Source organism: Alligator mississippiensis, chromosome 3 (assembly GCF_030867095.1).
Source record: "Alligator mississippiensis isolate rAllMis1 chromosome 3, rAllMis1, whole genome shotgun sequence".
Classification (NCBI taxonomy): Eukaryota; Metazoa; Chordata; order Crocodylia; family Alligatoridae; genus Alligator; species Alligator mississippiensis.
Window position 1 is genome coordinate 22,472,314 of NC_081826.1, and position 15,877 is coordinate 22,488,190.

At 44.5% G+C, this 15,877-nt stretch overlaps 1 protein-coding gene across 2 annotated transcripts in view; it reads right to left on the reverse strand.

The window, feature by feature from the left end:
* The window catches only part of MTBP (MDM2 binding protein), an 85,361-nt gene that overhangs the window by 20,611 nt on the left and 48,873 nt on the right, over window positions 1-15,877 (reverse strand). For both annotated transcript variants that reach the window (XM_059723793.1, XM_059723792.1), the window contains exons 18-21: window positions 9,052-9,318; window positions 5,535-5,784; window positions 4,293-4,406; window positions 1,540-1,605 (exon numbers count right to left, since the gene is read on the reverse strand). In XM_059723793.1, the coding sequence (XP_059579776.1) occupies window positions 1,540-1,605; window positions 4,293-4,406; window positions 5,535-5,784; window positions 9,052-9,318 (697 nt within the window). The remainder of the gene's footprint in view (window positions 1-1,539; window positions 1,606-4,292; window positions 4,407-5,534; window positions 5,785-9,051; window positions 9,319-15,877) is intronic.

The following is a 15,877-nucleotide window of genomic DNA, read 5'->3' on the forward strand; positions in this document are numbered from 1 at the left end:
CATTAGGGGTGTCAAAGATACAGCCCATGGAGCCCCATCATCTGGCTCCTGGGTCTTGAGCTGACCCCATGAGCTGGAGCTGCCCTGTGCAAAGGCCTGGGAGGCACACTGCAAGCAGCTCCCACTCCAAGACCAGTTCTGCACTTGGCACCTACACAGGGCCAGGCTGGGCACGCCCATGCATGTTGGATCCAGCATCCGCTCTGACTGGGCAGTGTATATGCCACAGATCTGCTGCCTCCCTCACTCCCCTATCTTCCTCCACACATGCCAGATCTGGCACCTGCTCTGGCCAGTCTAGGGTGGGTGTTGCATGTGGTACAGTCCCAGAGCAGCTAGAGTAGGCACTAGATCCAGCATGCTGGGGGGAGGTGGGAGGAGTCCATGGTCTCCTCCATGCCCAATCAAGCACCTGCACAGAATGCTCACCCCAGACCAGGCAGAGCGAGCATGGGGGCGGGGGCAGGTCCATGGGCCTGATCTGGCCTGCAGGAACAGCTCTGTGCCACTCTTCTGGCCCACAGGGGCCATGGGACCAGATGAGTTTGACATCCCTGCATTACAGAGTCGGCACAATGAGGCCCTATGCAAGTGACTGAAGAACACCTACCACTGAGGATTTTATGACTGCTAATACTTTGTTCCATCACAAAGCCATGGGCTTCCTATGAAGCCTTGAATAATTGTTTGTCTACTATTCAATCTGTGAACTGGAAATACCACCTCCCTTAAGGTTTGTTTACTGGCAGTAGCATATATAATACTGTGAAGGGTCGAGCTGGCATGGAGACACAGGACTTCTGCATAGTTACTGCTGATCTCTTACAATCAATGTAATTTGGAAACAGGCCCCCATGGCTTCTTTCACAGACCTGCTTTATCCTGCACTTTCCTCTTGGCCTCTCCCAAGGGTTTTACCATTTGGGGAAGGGAAAAGGCATACCTTGTATTTTGTTTTATAGCACGGAAAACAAAAGACAATATTCACCCTACACTCAGATGGGCTCAGCCAGCCATCCCTCAGGCTTCTATTTACTGTTATCTATCCTAAGAGCTGAAGTCTGACATTTTGGCAACTGCTCCTCTTCAGGAATTTTATTTCCTTTTTTAAGTCCCTTTATTGTTTCATTATCTTTGAATAGAAACATTACTGCCATCAGTAAAGGACAGCAAACTCCCCTAATGGTCCATTTGTAAGAAACTCCTCTGGGAGAAATAAAAATACTGTCAACATTTTTCTCACTGATGTGAAACAGGGTTTTGAGTCTCGCTTTCCCTACTTCAAATTTCTCTCAGTATTACAGTAGCTGCTATTACCGCAACATGCTGATGTCTGCAACTGGAAGTTCACAGAGCACCGATTTCTAAAGCATGCTCACAAGCCGAAGTAGGATATAACAAGAACACAACTGAGGGAATTCTTCTATTCATCCATGAAGGCTGTACACCAACTAACCTTAGAGGGATGTAGCAGCAACTGTATGCAATGCAGCCTCCTACAAAGAAACATTTTTCCAGAACACACAGAAATAGGATTACCTGTTTAGCATTGTTGTTTGCTGTTCTTTTCATCTCATCAAACAATCCTCTGGAAGTTTTCAGGTCCTAAAAAGGAAACATATTATTGTAAAGAATGAAACCAAGAGGGCTGCGAACACCGACGTACCAACTCCATAACCTACTCTATGACACTAGGTTACTTGCAGGGATTTGCCCCATTGTACTCCTGATGGAGGACTGGCTAGGACTCCCTCACCTAAGAAAATGGGTTAATCAGATATTTGTCCTCACTCCAAATCCATTAAAACTGGTTTATGCCTCTCCTGTAGTGACCAGAGACTGACCAAACTTGTCATTGAGGTTTCATAGTTTAGTTAGTCCCTTCCTGATCCCTATATGGTGTTTCAAAGTTGCAGATCCACTATAGGATGCTCAAAACTCTAATAACTCTAAAAATGGAAAAGCCTATATACCAAAGGATGTATGACACAGCCTTTAACAAAGAGCAGGACTCGGAAATAAATTTAATGAAGGAGCTAAGTTGGTAAGCAGGGGTGGAACTCAGAAGGGAGAAATCACCTCATCAGGGCAGAGATGTTCTGATGGAGTCTTATCCCTCCAGTCAAAGCTCATGGGAAGTAATGAATAGATAAAAAGTAGTAGGAAGGGAAAAGCAATCTATTGTATACATTCTGCCCCCTTTAAGGGATGCAACCCATCTCTGGGGAGCTCATAATACCACAACATTAGCACTACCCTACAGTGCAGTATAGAGCTGGATTTGAAAAGTTCCCACAAGTTTCAGGTGAGGGCTGCACCAGTTAGTACCATAGGGGAAAGTCTGGTGGTGACCTCAGAAAAGCAGGCCTTTGGAAGGTCAAAGGCAGCAGGTTTCTCTCTCTCTCATCTCAAACGTCAGATTTAAGCTCTCCATCCCTTTTCCTTCCTTTCAGTATCCCACAAGGAAACGGATCTGATGCCATCTTCTCTCATCAACTCCTCTCTATCTCCTATGAGCTGGGTTTGCCCCTTATTCTTTGGTTCCTTACAGCTCTAAGGTTTTCAAGTGTTTATCTTAAAGAGCCACTGACTTACAAATCACTTTGGTTCTTCTGAAAAAAATACTTCATCTTTTTGTAAAAACCTGGGTGATGTGATTTCATACAATGCTGCCAGGTGGAAAAAGGGCAGGACTGCTGTGCACTCCACAGAAAGTGAGAGAGAACATTACAAAGAAAAGTAAAGATTACCCAGCATGGGGTTTATCGAAATTTCTCTCTTCATTTTGTAATCAGTGGACTTTGTCCTGAACAATGACTGTGATCATCACTGCCACAAAAGAAACATAATGGTTTACTCAAATGTATTTTATGCAAGGGAAGTCTTTGAAATCCTCTGCAATTGGTGTTTAGATTAGATTCTAGAAGAAGAGAAAAATATAGTAAGGAATGGAGACAGACTGATATTTACTGCAAGTTAAGTCAAGAGAGAACTTCTGATGATATACTAATACCTATCTCCAGACTGAGAGTCAGATTAGTTATTATACAGTGAAGCAATCCTAATTTAGTACAATGCAAAACACTAATATGTATACAGCAAGGCTACATTCAACAGATGGAAAGAGCAGTGAATTCATGCAACTGGAGGGAAACATAAGATGGTCAGAAAATGGATGCAAGCAGGTTCAAGTATTTGGCATTCTGCACCAATGAGAAGTGAAAGCGAGCGCAGCTTACAATAGCTGAGGCAGAAGGGTCATGTCACCATAAAGCAAACTAAGAAGGGAATGTATGATAAAGCAGCTACTCTGATAACTTCACCCTATTCTGCATCTTCTTCTTGATTATTTTTCTGGTTATATCTCATCCTGACTCCTCAGTGTCTGCTAATGCTCCCACGCAGCATTAATTTAATGTAAGGTACTCTACTCTGCCATGTGCATCCTCCTACGGACTGGTAAAAGGAACCTAACTTGCATCACTTTTTATGTCATGGACCAAAGGCAAGATCTGTTCTTTTGGATAAGTCCTATTCCTTATAAGACCGGGCTTTACAAACCTTTCTTGTATAGAAGAGAAACCGCATATGTTCATGGCTGATTGATAGCTCCAGCAGGTGGCGAAGTATACATTTAAATAAATACCTCATATAATACTCTCTGCTTTAGCAAAGTAAAGGATTAAAAATTATGCCAATATTAGCAATGTTGTTATAGTGAAGCAAACCTACACTGTTTGCTATAAAAATCCTATTTGCCCGAAAAAAAATGTACATTGAACATGTGCAGTTAGCATTAAACTCTTATTTTAGACAAACCACTAATAACCAATCCCCATCAGAATGAAAATTTGTAAAAGTCCACAGCTCTCCTCACACTCTTCCAGCTTATGCTTTTTGATGGCTAATGTAATAATTCCCCAGTCACTGGGAAATACTGATACTGCCAACTCTGGACCTCCTAGAACCTGCAGTTATATGCAGGATTGGAAGATTCTTATATATTTTATTGTGTGGCCACCATTTAACAGCAGTATGAGTCTATGGCAGAAAAAACAGCTTTGACTCTTTAATCTTGGGATTCCATACTTTGCCTTCAAAAAGGGCTGACTACTCTCATTTTTACCAAATATTTTCCAACAATCAAAATGCAAAAGAAGCTAAATATATATTAAAGGGTATGTTAATACTTGAGCTTGACATTCTTTTCCTGGATGTGGGTTTGGTGGAATAACTATACACACACACACACACACACACACACACACGAGAGAACAAAAGGCAACACATACCTTTAAGTAGAACTTGGATATCTCAAACAGACGCTGGCTGCAGGATGCAAAGCATTCGTGGTCCTCTGCAATGCCGCATTTCTGAAGTGTTTTAGCAACCACCTCCTTCAGCATCTTGGAGACAATAGGCACACTTGGAAATCAGGACCAAGAATAAAACTAAACATAACTTCTTCCTTCCTCTCTTGCTCCAAAGATTAATTTTAGGGAGAGACACGTGAATTGTACAAGAAACCAGGAGTTTAGGTAATCCTGATGTCCAAGTTTTGGTTCTACCACTAATTCATTTGACAGTTTTAAACAATCTTTTCCCATCTCCTTCACCTGGTAAATGCAGAGAACACCCTCTTATCTACCTCACAGGAGTGTTGAAGATAACTTCATAAAAGTGCTCTGCAGAGAGAATGCTTTAAATAAATTGCTGAGCAGTTGTTACAGTATGTACTGGTATCACTTCATACATAATTAAATTGTTTATCCCAAGTATAATTTGTACAACATCCTCCTTAAATCCTCATCGACTGAGAAGTATCACATGATGTACAAATAGGAGTTGGTAAGGAATACTCATCAGAATTAATTTACTGAAGAAAAATGTCTTTTCTGTAAAATCCAAATTCCTGTGGGGAAAAATCTAAACAGCAAGTCCTTTGCTTCCCCTCTAGAAAGTTCTCATAAATCTGTCTGTCATTAAAAACTATATTTCAATCCTTCTGAAATGGAATTTGGGGGACAATCCCCCCCTTTCCACAAAGCATTGGCATTTTTTACTTTTAAGTCAACATAGGATGAAAGAATTTCCCCTCTTTATTGTAACAGACGTGAAGTCCTGTAACTATTATTATGGTTACCAGAAATATACAAGGTAAGGCGTTCAGTAGAGTTTAAATTAGGATTATAGTCCAGGAGATACGAGTGATAAGAATTTTAGGCGATATCTTTTATCAGACTAACCATCACTAATGCCAGGCATGGATTTTTCTCTGGTGTCTTTAGTTCTACTTATCAGTTTTCTATAATCTCCAAGCCTCTAATTTATACTGATTGGTATCCATTTTCCTTTTTTCTGCTTTTATACATCATATCTTTGTATTTAGCTTAGACAATATATAGTACTTTTTCCTGCAATCATAATTCTCCTTGATTTCACCAGGCTTCACCTGATTAGGGCAATATAAAAAGAAAAAAAAAAGACAAAAAATGAGGTAGTCTTATTACATTTTTAGAGAACAAAATCTTTACCCGTGTATGTTTCTGAGATCTTGATTCCTTCACTGGCTTTGAAGTTTCTGACTCTAGCATACTTCTCTGACTTGTTGAGCCAGCCTTCATTGATACTTTTTGAGGTTGATTACTAGGTTGCTTAACAGGCACAGAAGTTAGAGATCTTGATCTTTCTGAGGATTGTCTTGTGACAGCAATGGAATGGTGACTCCCACTACTTCCACTTGCCTGAGACAGGACAGAATCTGTGCTTTCCGATTTTGTTAGTCTGATGAGAAAAGAATGAAAAAAGACTAAGTGATTATGATCTTTAGGGTTTTGCCTCTACTACTTAAAATATTGCAAAAACATAGAATACTGCTCAAATGGAGACTGAAAATGGTGTGAGGCACTCAACTGTTATCTATATTTCCTCCCTACTAATGGAAGAACACTTTTTCCTTACCTACCAATTTGTTCACTGGTGTGGTTAATTTTTTTAATGCACAGTAGTTTTTTCCCCCCCAATCTGTGCTATCACAAATGCTACAGAAAAAAAAAAAAACAGCTGGGAACAAATCAGCTAGCCATAAAAGGGAGACGCAGACAGCAAAGTCCCACTGTTCACGCAGGTTCCTATCCTGTGTACAGGACCTCCATCTGAAGCAGGAGGTACATGGTCCCACTAGGGGGAAAGCCTTACTGGACCTGTATTGGCAACGGGGGATGACATGGTAGGAGACCTACAGATCGGCGGTCACCTGGGGGACAGTGATCACCAAATAATAGAATTCACCATAAGACGTCGAGTGGGTAAGGTAACTAGTAGAGTGAAAGTGCTAGACTTTAGGAAAGCTAACTTCAATGAACTCAGGCGTTTAGTCAAGGACGCACTGCAGAGTAGGATTTTTGAAGAGCTGGGAGCCCAGGAAGGGTGGCTGTGCCTTAAGGAAATGATCCTTTGGGCAGAGGGAGACGATCCCGACGCAGGGAAAAAGGGGCCAAGAGGCTTCGTTGGCTGACCAGAGAAATCCAGAGCAGTCTACGGGCTAAAAAAAGGGGGGCATATAAAAAGTGGAAACGGGGAAGAGATAACTAAAGAGGGTTATACCTCCTCTGCTCGCACTTGTAGGGAGGCAGTTAGACAGGCCAAAGCTACCATGGAGCTGAGGATGGCATCCCAAATTAAGGATAACAAAAAATTATGCTGAGGGGAAACCAGCACGGGTTTGTAGCAGGCAGATCATGCCTGACTAATCTAGTATCTTTTAAGACCAGGTTACAAAACACCTGGATGCAGGAGTAGGGGTAGACATCATTTACTTAGACTTCAGGAAGGCCTTCGATACGGTATCCCACCCCATACTGGTGAACAAGTTAAGAGGCTGTGACTTGGATGACTATACAGTCCGGTGGGTGGCGAATTGGCTAGAGAGTCGTGCCCAGGGAGTCGTAATGGATGTGTCGGTATTGACCTGCAAGGGTGTGGGCAGTGGGGTCCCGCAGGGCTCGGTCCTTGGACCAATACTCTTCAGTGTCTTCATCAGCGACTTGGATGAGGGAGTGAAGTGTACTCTGTCCAAGTTTGCAGATGACACAAAACTGTGGGGAGAAGTGGACACGCCGGAGGGCAGGGAACAACTACAAGCAGACCTGGACAGGTTGGACAAATGGGCAGAAAACAACAGAACGCAATTCAACAAGGAGAAATGCAAAGTGCTGCATCTAGGGAGGAAAAATGTCCAGCATACCTACAGCCTAGGGAATGACCTGCTGGGTGGCACAGAAGTGGAAAGGGATCTTGGAGTCCTAGTGGACTCCAAGATGAACATGAGTCGGCAGTGTGACGAAGTCATCAGGAAAGCTAATGGCACCTTATCGTGCATCAGCAGGTGCATGACGAACAGATCCAAGGAGGTGATACTTCCCCTCTATCAGGCGCTGGTCAGACCGCAGTTGGAATACTGCGTGCAATTTTGGGCGCCGCAATTCAAGAGGGATGTGGATAACCTGGAGAGGGTCCAGAGAAGGACCACTCATATGGTTAAGGGCTTGCAGGCCAAGCCCTATGAGGAGAGACTGGGGCACCTGGACCTCTTCAGCCTCCGCAAGAGAAGGTTGAGAGGCGACCTTGTGGCTGCCTATAAGTTCATCACAAGGCACAGAAGGGAATTGGTGAGGCTTTACTCATCAAGGCACCCCTGGGGGTTACAAGGAATAATGGCCACAAGCTAGCAGAGAGTAGATTTAGACTAGACATTAGAAAGAACTTCTTCACAGTTCGAGTGGCCAAAGTCTGGAACGGGCTCCCAAGGGAGATGGTGCTCTCCCCTACCCTGAGGGTCTTCAAGAGGAGGTTAGATAGGCATCTAGCTGGGGTCATCTAAATCCAGCACTCTTTCCTGCCTGTGCAGGGGGTCAGACTTGATGATCTATTGAGGTTCCTTCCAACCCTAACATCTATGAATCTATGAAAAACACAGGAAAGATGCATACAGAAGTGGGAGGTGGTCAGGAAGACTGCAGAAATTTCTTCCCCCAGCCCTCCATGTCCCAACAACTTTCTTTTAAGGATTAAAGAATGTGTGGCTACTTCACCTCCTTATCTAGTAAATATGAAACATATAGGCATGCCCAGTCACTACTCCTAGTACTGTACTCTCCAGTTTCAATTCAAGACTAAGTAGTATCAAGTAGAGTGCTTGAAACCACTGTGTTCTTCACCTTCAGAGAAAAAAACAGCCTAAATAGTTGAGTTGCTGTTTATTGGAAGTAAACAGTTGAATAACAAATGTATGCAGTTATGAAGATTGATCTCTGGCAGTAAGAGTAGTTCTCACTCCTAAGCAGCATGATCCTGGGAAGTACAACTCCAAAGTCTGGTAGCTCAGTGAGACAGATATATAAAATATGATATGAATCATGCTTTAAGGATTTACTTGCAATTACATGGGTATTCCAACAAGTGAGTAAATAAACAGTTGGGCAGAAAGACTAGGAAAGTGTCACAGTAATAAGGTGACACAGTTGCTTGGTGGTGGAATCTGTTCTTTAATAGTTTAATAATAATGGGAATAATTCCATCCTGGGTAAGTGCAGAATTCTGAAGAAGTGGGAGTTAGGATTAGAAGAAGTGCCGAGGGCTTGGCAAAATGGATTGCTACAGGTTGTCTTCACTTTGGTTGTAAATTCTTGGGCCACAGTCTGTGTTGTTTTACGTTTCTACAGTGCCCAGTACTCTAAATCCTGAGTTACTCCTGCCCTACAAATAATAATTACAAAGTCTGCAAAAGGTATTTTAAGAGACACTCAGTACCTTGCAAGATGCAACTTTTATTTTCTTATATGAGTGTCTTAGCTCTGTGGTTTTGATTAATGCTATCAACACTAGATCACACTTCAGAAAAAAATTAATTTGTACAAGAGGATTGCACTAGAACATTTCTGTACACAGCTCCTTTTAAAACATTACATGATTAAAAGGGAGATGCATTTATACAAAATGTATTAGAATATTTCATGCTAATATTTTTGTTATTATTAGGTAGTGCATTACCTTTTGTTGGGATAAAAGCAATCCAAGTCTTTTGATCTGCGTTTTAGCCTTGATGTTTCTGTTCTGAACTCACTTTGTAAAGCTTCCCCATCAGGCATGCTACCAGGCTCTGACAATACTGCAGGAGATGGAAGAGGGCTCAAGACGCATGGTACAGGACAGCACTCTTTTGTGCAGGTGGTCTGTGTTTCATAACGAATAAGACGAGTTTGAAGTTCAGCATATCCCACATCTCTCTCTAAAGCTTTCCTGTTATCAAGACAGTATCTAAAATTGAAACGAATGGGAACATAAAGGTAGCAAATAACAGAGTTAGAAATCTTCCCAATTAGAAAAAAAGTAGAAAAACTATGGCTAATTTTCAACTGTGGAATGGTCTCCAATGCCTCTTCATCTTCTGCATTCTCCAATGCCCTTGAAAACTACATTAAATAACCTAATAAACCCCATTACATCTGATGAGTTCAGCTATATTCAAGTGCCACATAAACTGAAGTTTGGTTACATATTACATATAGATCAAAACTCACAGGTGTCTCTATAGGATAAAATTTCCCTAGAAGCCAATGGAAATGTTGCTTGAATAATAAATGCAGGATTTGGCATTATAGAAGATTAGTTTCTCCCTTGATCTCGAATAAGGAAATTAGCAATGGAACTCTTTTCTGTTATAAATTGGGCACTTAGTAAATATTTTCAAGTTATTAATCCCCTTGTTTTAGATTTTATTGAAGGCTTCTAATAACCCAGTTCATGTTTCCAATCTTGGTGATGAGGTCTATGTAAAAGTCTGATTATATGGAAACCCCTTGCCTTCCTCAGCAGAACAGCCCCAAGGACTGTAGAACATACATACTCTTGCTGAGAACATAAAAATTATGGACAAGACAAACAATATCCTTACAAAACATGCAATCAAACAGGTGTAATGCACTTCAGTTCCTTTCCTAAAACTCAACTCCTCCAACCTACTTTAAGTAAATTCCCAGTCTTGTAGAAATTGATTGCCATCTATTCTATAACAAATATTTCTAGGGTTTGCCTCAATTTGGTAAGTAGGTCTCTTCACTAAAGAATGTAAACTTATCAGTGAAGATTTTGGGGAGAACATGACACCTCTACTAGTCTATGGACTAATACAGATTCATTCCATGTATACTTCATAAGGAGGTTACATGGTAAACTCTCAAAGAAAGCATCAGAAATTAAACATGCATGTAATGTGCTGACGGCTGTAGAACAGGAGTTTCAGGAGCCCCAAAATATGTTGTTACGACCAAGATGTTAAAGAGAGCCATTGTGTTCTGCAAAAAAACCAAGGCTATTATGTGGTCAAACTATGCTAAGGTAAGTACAAGGATCTGGACACACAACAGTTTATAGTTTCATAGTGCTTAGGGTCGGAAGAGACCTAAACAGATCATCAGATCCGACCCCCCTGCCACAGGCAAGAATGAGTGCAGGGTCATAACACCCCAGCCAAATGTCTGTCCTGCTTCCTCTTGAAGACCCTTAAGGTAGGAGAGAGCACCACCTCATTTGGGAGCCCATTCCAGAGCCTGGCAGCCCTAACTGTAAAGTAATGTTTCCTGATGTCCATCCTGAACTGTCTCTCTAACAATTTGTGGCTGTAATTCCTAGTAACCTCAGGTGGTGCCCAGGAGAACACAGCCTCCCCCAACTCTCACTGGTCCCCCCCTGGTGAGTTTGTAAATGGCCACCAGATCCCCTCTCAGCCTTCTCTTGTGCAGGCCGAACAGGTTCAGGCTCTTCATAGGGCCTGACCTGCTGCCCCTTGGCCATGCGAGTGGCCCTCCTCTGGACCCTCTCAATGCTAGCCACATCCCTCTTAAAGTGCGGCGCCCAGAACTGGACCCAGTACTCCAACTGCGGCCTGACTAATGCTGCATAGAGGGGAAGGATCACCTCCCTGGACCTACTTGTGATGCATCTGCAGACGCACGACAAGGTGTGGTTAGCCTTATTGACCGCTTCCTCGCATTGGCGGCTCATGTTCATCCTGGAGTCAACAATGACTCCAAGATCCCTTTCTGCCACCGTGTTGACAAGAAGGGTGTTCCCAACCTATAGGAGTGTTAATGGTTCCTTCTCCCCAGATGCAGCACCCTGCACTTGTCTGCATTGAATTCCATCCTATTCTCATCCGCCCACCTCTATAACCTGTCTAGATCTAGCGGGATTCTGTCCCTCCACTCCAGCGTGCCCACCTTGCCCTACAACCTGGTGTGGTCAGCGAATTTGGACAGCGTGCTTTCCACACCCATATCCAGATTGCTGATAAAGATGTTGAACAGTACAGGGCCCAGGACCGAGCCCTGGGAGACTCCACTGCCCACATCCCTCCAGGTCGAAAATAACTTGTTCACCACCACTCTCAGGGTGCGACCATCTAGCCAATTTGGTGACAGGTGCTAATGCTTACTCAGTCAGATGGGTGGCAAAGTTTTTTTTGAGAGAATGTGGCGGGAAACTGTCAAAGACCTTCTTAAAGTCCAGGAAAACGACACTCACCTCGATGCCCTCGTCCAGGGACTTTGTGACCTGATCATAAAAAGGTAACCAGGCTAGTCAGGCAGGACCTCCCCTCAATGAATCCACACTGGTTGCCCCTGAACATTACCTCCCCTGCTGGGCCCTTGCAGATGTGTTCCTTGATAGTTTTCTCAAAGATCTTCCCAAGGACCAAGGTGAGACTAACTGGCCTACCCGGGTCCTCCTTTCTCCCTTTCTTGTATACGGGGACCACGCTGGCCCTTTTCCAATCCTCTGGTACCTGGCCAGAGCCCCACGAGCGCTTATAAACCCATGCCAGGGGCCCTGCTATGACCCCCGCCAATTCCCTCAGCGCCCTCAGGAGAAGAGCATCTGGACCTACTGATTTAAATACGTCCAGCTCCTCCAACAATCCCCTAACTAGGTTCTCTCTGACCCTAGGCATGGCAGTGCCTCCCCTGGGTCCATCCATAATTCTAGTGGGGGAAATGTCCCGGTCCCTGTTAAGGAATATGGAGGCAAAGAATTCGTTTAAAAGAGGTCAGCTGGTTTAAAAAAAGAGGAGCAGACAAGTCAAGCGGCCCTGTACTGGTATAGCTTACCCACAGGTCTGATGTAGATCAGGGATAAGACTGTTGTAAATATCAGTGGTTTTCAACTTTTCCATTTGCAAACTCCTAAAACATTTTGAACGATGGTGCGAGCCTCCTTGAACTGTGGGTATTCACATACTTTTGATTGAACCTAGTCATCTTTCACAGACACCTCAGACAGTCCGAGGACCCCCTGGGATTTCACAAGTTGAAAACCACTGCTGTATATGTTGTTCTCAATTTATCCTAAGGTAGCCATTTTCTCAAGGATAATATGCTATTACCCGTTTCCCCACCACCTATGCTATGGACAGACATTACACATAATATAGTGTTCCACATGATGCAAAAATACCTCAGTACAGAAACTCTTTTGGGTAGGGGTGCACCGATAAAGATTTTTTTGGCTGACACCGTTGGCCGATTATTGACCAGCCATATTGGCCAATACGGATTCAATTACTGATATTCAGCCCAGCAGCTTGGAGGGCAATGTTCGACTGGCAAGTCTGCTGGGGGCAAGGGGTATGGGGGAGGAAGATGGAGGCCCCTGCAGTGAGGGAGGGAGTAGGGCTGGGACTGAAGCTGCCTAGCTGGAGGGGGGGGAGGACACGGGACAGAGATGCTGCTCATCCGAGTCACATGGGGGGGGGAGGGAGGCGCACACCACCAGGGGAGGCATGGGGGACATGCGTCCCCCGAATCGGTGGGGGGCGGGGGGCAGGCAGGCTGTCATTGCAGACAGGCAGGGGCCGGGGCTGCTCCAGCCACTTCCCAGCAGCTGCGCTCAGGCTGGGAGGCAGTGACACTAGGAGGGTGGGCTATGGCAAATATTGGAATGGCTCTAGCCCCCCCCATAGCTCCCCTCCCAACATCACCACCAGCTGGCCCCACCCCAAGTGCAGCCACCAGGAAGAGATTGACTGAAGCAGCCCTGGACCCCATATGCACAACAGGCATCCCACCCTCGCCCTGTGCACAGATTGGGGGGGGGGGGGGGGGAAGGGGGGAGGGACACATGCCCCCATGCCTCTCCCAAGGGAGTGCAGAGTGGTAGGAGCTATCCACCCCTTCATGCCCCCACTGTGCCCCCCAGATGAACTGCAGCACTGTCCTGTGCCCCACCCTGCCCCAACTACATAGCAGCTGCCCCTGCCCCAGCCTCTCCCTCACTATAGGGGCTCAATCTGCCCCCACCCCCTCCAGACTTACCAGCCAGATACTGCTCTCTACGCTGCTGGGCTGCACTCCTGGCTGTGTGCATGTTGCGGCTGCACGCATGCACCATTTATCTATGACATTATTTGCCACATCAGCCAAAAAAAGCTAATTGCCAATAATGTCAATTTTCCTTTTATTGGTGCTGATATGACACGGACAGATGCATCAGCGCACCTCTAATTTTTGGATTCCTGGTCGACTAAGTATATTAAATCTATATACCTAGGGTCATTAGACAAAATTTGGGACTCAGAAGGGGTACGAGCATTTGTCATAAGCCAAGTGTTTAATGTTGGCAGTGAACAACCTGCTCTCACTTCCTGAACTATAGGACATGTTTTATTTCAAGAGATCAATCAACAAAGTCACAGCAGGCTGCATGGGTACTTGTGAAAGCTGCAGACAGAGCTATCAGTGAGGATGCAGACTCATTTAAGAAGAATCAAGGCCATTTTTTCCTACCTGTGCTCTTCTTTAAGATTGCACTAAGTGACAAGAGAAAGAAGAATTAAATTATGAATAAATGGTGCTAAATCACTGCTACATGATCATCAGCTCAGAGGTCAAGAGAGATATTGTTTCAAAACTGATCTCTCTTTTTTCTGGTCTTTTAATAATCTTCAAAATTCTATTCAAAAGAAAAAAAAATTATCCTTTATTTACTCAAATTCAAGACAACTTCATATTTAAAATGGCTCCCCAATAATTAGATTCTATACATGGAAAGTTATAAATTTGTTTCAATTTTCCATGTATAGAATCTATTTATTGGAGTGTCATCTTAAATTCATCCCACTAAAGCAACGGCAGAGGGAAAGGGGTCAGACCCCTGCCCCCCATGCCTTGCTCCCCATCATGCCTGTGCCTATCCCCCTACTGCCTGCCCCCCTGCCACCTAGCCCCCCAACTCCCTGCCTCTGCTTACCTTCTGGGTGGTGACTCTGGGTCTGGGGCATTCAGCAGTGGCCCTGACCCTGCCAGGAAGAAGTAGCAGTGGCAGCCCTGAGCCCAGTCAAGTTGTGTCCAGAAGCGCTGAGCCAAACCAAGCAGTGTGGGTAGGGAAGGAGGGGCAGGCCATGACATCTCCCCCACGCTCCCTCTCCACACAGGGTAGACCTGAGGTGTGTGGCTTGGTAAGGGAGTATGAGGGAGACCTGGCTCCCCCCTCCCGCCATGGTGACTGGGGAATAAAACCTCATTTTGGATTCCAATATATACGGTAGACAAGGTTCTTTGGGTGAATCTGATATCTTTTATTACAGCAACTTAAATAGTTGGAAAACAATTATTAAACAAGCTTTCAGGTTCAGAAACGCTTCATCAGGCTAAGAAAGTTTCAGCAGTTGGTGTGCGCTCTTCCTGGATGGAATGAAAAGTAAAGAAGCCAGAGGTTGGGCTGGTCTGCATACAAGACAGGTAGTCAGTGAAAATGTAGATTGAGGAGTCAACGGGCCAGAGACAGGCTGGCGGGGGGGGAGGGGGGGGAAAAAGAGAAGGGGGATGAATAGTGGAGAGATACCTGGGGAGTCAGATGTCAGGCAAGTTATAATGCATCATAAATCCAATGTCTATATTTAGTCCATGATTTTTTGTATCCAGGAGGTTGATGAAGTGGAGTTCAGAGGCTCGTCTCTGGGAAGTGTTTTGTAAGTTCCCTTTGGAGGATCAGGAGTGAGAGATTGGAGAGAGAGAGTGGTTTTCTTGTTAGAAATGTGCCCCCACAGGTAATTGGGTATTTCTGTCTTTGATAGATTTCCGGTGTGCGTTCATTCTGGTGCACAGTTGTTGTTTGGTCTCTCCTATGTATTTTCCATCAGGGCATTTGGTGCATTGGATGAGATGTATTACATTTCTGGAGGTGCAGCTGTAAGATCCTGGGATGCTGATGGCTCTGTTGTGGGCTGTAGTAATTGTGGGGGTGGTGGAGAGGTGTTGGCAGGTTCTGTGTTTCTTGTCATGGCATGGTCTGGATCCTTTTGGTGTGTTCTGGGCTTGAGGAAGTTTGCTTCTGGTGATGAGGTTAGTGAGGTTCGGTGCTTGTTTGAAAGCTAGGGTGGGTGGCTCTGGGAAGATCTTTTTAAGAATAGGGTCTCTTTCTAGTATGGGTTGCAATTGTTTGAGGATTTCCCCTCCAGGTTCAAGGGATGGGTGATAGGTCATAAGCAGCGGTGTGCGATTTGTGGGAGTTTTTCTTCTGTACTGCAGCAGTTCTTACAGCTGCATCTCCAGAAATGTAATACATCTCATCCAATGCACCAAATGCCCTGATGGAAAATACGTAGGAGAGACCAAACAACAACTGCGCACCAGAATGAACGCACACCGGAAATCTATCAAAGACAGAAATACCCAATTACCGGTGGGGGCACATTTCTCACAAGAAAACCACTCGCTCTGCAATCTCTCAGTCCTGATCCTCAAAGGGAACTTACAAAACACTTCCCAGAGACCAGCCTATGAACTCCACTTCATCAACCTCCTGGATACTAAAAATAATG